Here is a 1094-nt window from a genome sequence, read left to right on the forward strand (position 1 = left end):
TCTCGGCTGCGCACCGCCCGGCCTCGGGCCTGCGTCTTGATGTGCGTGGAGGGGACCTGAGAACAGGAAGCTGTGGCCAGGAGTCATGGCCCCTGGACGCCACCACCGTGGCCGAAAGCGGCCACAGGTCAAGGGCAACCAGCTTCCCCAAGACCAGCTAAAGGGACACGCCCAGGGGGACGGCCTGGGGCCTCCATGGTCGGTGGGGCTAGGCGGCTCCTGCAGCCCGACGCCCCAAGGGGCCACCCTCCGCTGCCCAGCGGCAGGCACGGCCCTGCTCAGAGGGCGCCAGGCGCCACTGCGGCAGCTCCGGCAGGTCTCGGCTCCGTCCAGTGGGAGGCAACACCAGCACCCCTGAAAGACTCCTCAGAAATGGCTTCCAGCAAACACTGCTCAGCCGGCATCCCCCCGCGCCCCCCAGCAGCCCCCCGCGCCCCCGGCTCCCACACGAGGGCAGCGGCCGCTCCTGAAGCTCCCGGCGGAGGGAGACAGGGACAAAGGCGGCAGCAGCAGGGGCGCCTGGCGCGGGGCCGCCAAGGGGGGAGGGGCTGCTGCGCAGGCAGGAGCCGGGCCACGCCTCCAGGCTGTGCGGACATCGCCCAGACGCCAGGGGCCCGACCGAGCTCACGCGGGCGGCCACAGTGCTGCCGGGGCCGGGGCGTCTCACCGTCCACGGAGCCGAACTCCCTCTCGTGCGCGCGAGTGAGGATCTCCTTGTACAGGGTCTCCGCCTGCTTGAACTTCCCTTGCTTCAGGTAGCAGGAGGCCTGCGAGCAAAGCCCAGCCCTCAGCGTGCGGCAGGACGCGGCCGCGACGCTGGGGGCACGCGCCCGCGGCACACACCAGGTTGTTCTTGGTCTTGGCCACGTTGGGGTCGTCGGGGCCCAGCCGGGTCTGGTAGATGTCCAGCGCCCGCTGGTAGTAGTATTCCACCTCGTCGTACTTGCCCTGGTTCTGGCACAGCAGGGCCAGGTTGTTCAGCTGCTTGGCCACGTCGGGGTGGTCCTTGCCCAAGACCTGCGCAGGGAGCCCAAGAGCTGAGGCCGGCCCCCCCAGCCCGGGGGCCTCTCCAGCCCAGCGCGGCGCCTCGCCCC

At 71.4% G+C, this 1094-nt stretch overlaps 1 protein-coding gene across 1 annotated transcript in view; it reads right to left on the reverse strand.

Annotated features, from left to right (window-relative positions):
* KLC1 (kinesin light chain 1) overlaps window positions 1-1094 on the reverse strand; it is a 26566-nt gene that overhangs the window by 13026 nt on the left and 12446 nt on the right. Inside the window, exons 6-7 of the mRNA XM_012724363.1 lie at window positions 844-1017; window positions 353-767 (exon numbers count right to left, since the gene is read on the reverse strand). Of these exons, the coding sequence (XP_012579817.1) occupies window positions 353-767; window positions 844-1017 (589 nt within the window). The remainder of the gene's footprint in view (window positions 1-352; window positions 768-843; window positions 1018-1094) is intronic.

Source organism: Condylura cristata, unplaced genomic scaffold, assembly GCF_000260355.1.
Source record: "Condylura cristata isolate star-nosed mole 26May11 unplaced genomic scaffold, ConCri1.0 scaffold00013, whole genome shotgun sequence".
NCBI classification, from domain to species: domain Eukaryota; kingdom Metazoa; phylum Chordata; class Mammalia; order Eulipotyphla; family Talpidae; genus Condylura; species Condylura cristata.